General features: G+C 57.1%; 1 protein-coding gene across 1 annotated transcript; it reads left to right on the plus strand.

Annotated features, from left to right (window-relative positions):
• Nucleotides 1-196: 196 nt before the first annotated feature.
• On the plus strand, nucleotides 197-1,781 carry ETH_00040390 (uncharacterized protein; the record flags this gene model as incomplete). The annotated part of the gene is made up of 1 exon (XM_013379565.1): nucleotides 197-1,781. A coding segment is annotated over one exon (1,585 nt), but the record flags the coding sequence as incomplete, so codon positions are not given.
• Between the last annotated feature and the right edge of the window lie 403 nt (nucleotides 1,782-2,184).

A 2,184-nucleotide genomic window follows, 5' to 3' on the forward strand; every position in this document is an offset into this window, starting at 1 on the left:
CCTGACGCGGGCAGCGCAGCAGCAGCAGCAGTTGCTGCAGCAGCAGCTGCTGCTGCTGCAGCAGCAGGACGAGGACTTCCTCGGCGACGCAGAGCAGCAGCTGGAAGAGACCCCATGGGGCCCCCCCCTGCAGGGGCCCCCCGGGGCCCCACAGGACCCCTTTTGGGCCCCTTGGGGGGCCCCCCAGCAGCTGGAAATGGGTACTGGGAAGCAGCAAACTGGTAAGCTTCAGGGCGGCCCCCCTGGTGTCCCGTCCAAGGCCGAAGGCGCCAGCAGCAGCAATGCATCTGCAGCAGCAGCAGCAGCAGCAGCAGCAGAAGGTGCTGCAGCAGTAATGATGGCAGCAAAGGAGAGCGAGAGGGATGGTGCAGCAGCAGCAGCAGCAACTGCTAATGCAGCTGCAGCAGCAGAAGTCGAAACTGATGGCGCAGCAGCACAAGCAGCAGCAGCAGCAGCAGCAGTGGAAACTAATGGTGCAGCAGCAGCACCAGAAATGACAGAAGTCGATGGTGCAGCAGCAGCAGCAGCAGCAAAAGAAGCCGATGCAGCAGAAGAAGTGTCAAAAAAAGAAGGTGCCACAGCAGCGGCAGCAGCAGCAGAAGATAGTGCAGCAAAAAAAGATGAATCTGAAGACAGCGAGATGTCAGCAGCAGCATACAAAATTGCAGCAGCTGCAGCAGCAGCAACAGCAGCAGCTGATAAAAGTGCAGCGGCACCAGAAGCAGCAAAAAGGATCGTAGTAGTAGCAGCAGCAAAAGAACGTGCAGCAGCAGCAGCAGCAAATGAGAGTTCAGCAGCAGCCGCAGAGAGAGATGGCGCAGCAGCAGAAAACTTAGCTGCAGCAAACGGCAAGGCCACTACTGCAGCGTCAAAAGGCTCTAGTGCAGCAGCAGCAGCAGCAGCAGCAGCAGCAGCAGATAGCAGCTCGTCCTCAGATGATAGTGCTGCAACAACAGATGAAAGCTCTTCAGAAGAAGACACAACAACAACAACTGAAGACAGCACATCTTCAGAAGATAGTGCAGCAGCAGCAGCAGCAGAGTTCAGTACAGCAGCAGCAAAAATTGCTCCAGCAGCAGCAGATAGTAATGCATGGGAAGAGATACTGTTTCGTGCAGCAACACAGCAGAAACCAGCAGCAGCAGCGCAGGATAAAGCAGCAGCAGCAGCACGAGACAATGCAAGAGCAGCAGCACAAGACAAAGCAGCAGCAGCAGTAGCTGCAGCAGAAGATAATGCAGCAGCCACAGAAGGCACAACAGCATCATTAGAAGAAGGTGATGCAGCAGCAGCAGCAGCAGAAAACAGGAAAGCAGCAGCAGAGTCGGAAGGCAGCACAGCAGCAGCTGCTGTTGCTGCTGCCGCTGCTGCAGAAGATCGTGCAGCAGCAGCCGAAAACAGTGCAGCAGCAGAAGACAGTGCAGCAGCCGACGATGGTGCAGCAGCAGAAGACAGTGCAGCAGCAGCAGAAGACAGTGCAGCAGCAGAGGACAGTGCAGCAGCAGCTTCTGAAGATAGTGCAGCAGCAGCTTCTGAAGACAGTGCAGCAGCAGCAGATGACAGCGAGGACAGCGCGTCGCTGCAGGCTGAGATAGATGAGGCTTTTAGTGCAGCAGCAGCAGCAGCAGCAGAAGCAGCAGCAGCAGCAGATGTAGAGCCCACTGTGGCTTCTGCTGCAGCAGCAGCATGGGATCTTAAGAGGACAGCTGCTGCTGCTAGGCGCGCAGAAGAGGCCGTAAAAGCAGCAAGAGTTGCTGCAGCAGCAGCAAGGGGCATCTCGCGTAAGCTCCAAACCCTAAACCCTAAACCCTAAACCCTAAGCCCTTTGGGGCCCCTGCACATTGCAGCAAAGGCAGCAAGCAAGACACGCACAGTAGCCATGCCTCGAGGGTCTAGGGTTACTGTAGAGGCTTTAGAGCTTAGGGTTTAGGGTTTAGCGTTTAGGGTTTAGGGTTTGGGGTTTAGGGTTTAGGGTTTGCGGGTGCGCAGTGCGGCCAACCCCCGAGTCAGCAGCAGACACAAGCGAGGGGCCCCTCAGGAAGTGGGAAGATTCAGATTCCCTTTCAGAAGAAACAACAGAGTCTGAAGAGGGTCTTTCTGCGGACTTTGTACCCTTGGGGGGCCCCCAGGGGGCCCCCTGGGGGGCCCCCCAGCGGGCCTCCCTGGAGGCCTCCCTGCGGGCAG

The sequence above is a fragment of the Eimeria tenella genome, genomic scaffold (assembly GCF_000499545.2).
Source record: "Eimeria tenella Houghton genomic scaffold, Eth_scaff3558, whole genome shotgun sequence".
Classification (NCBI taxonomy): domain Eukaryota; phylum Apicomplexa; class Conoidasida; order Eucoccidiorida; family Eimeriidae; genus Eimeria; species Eimeria tenella.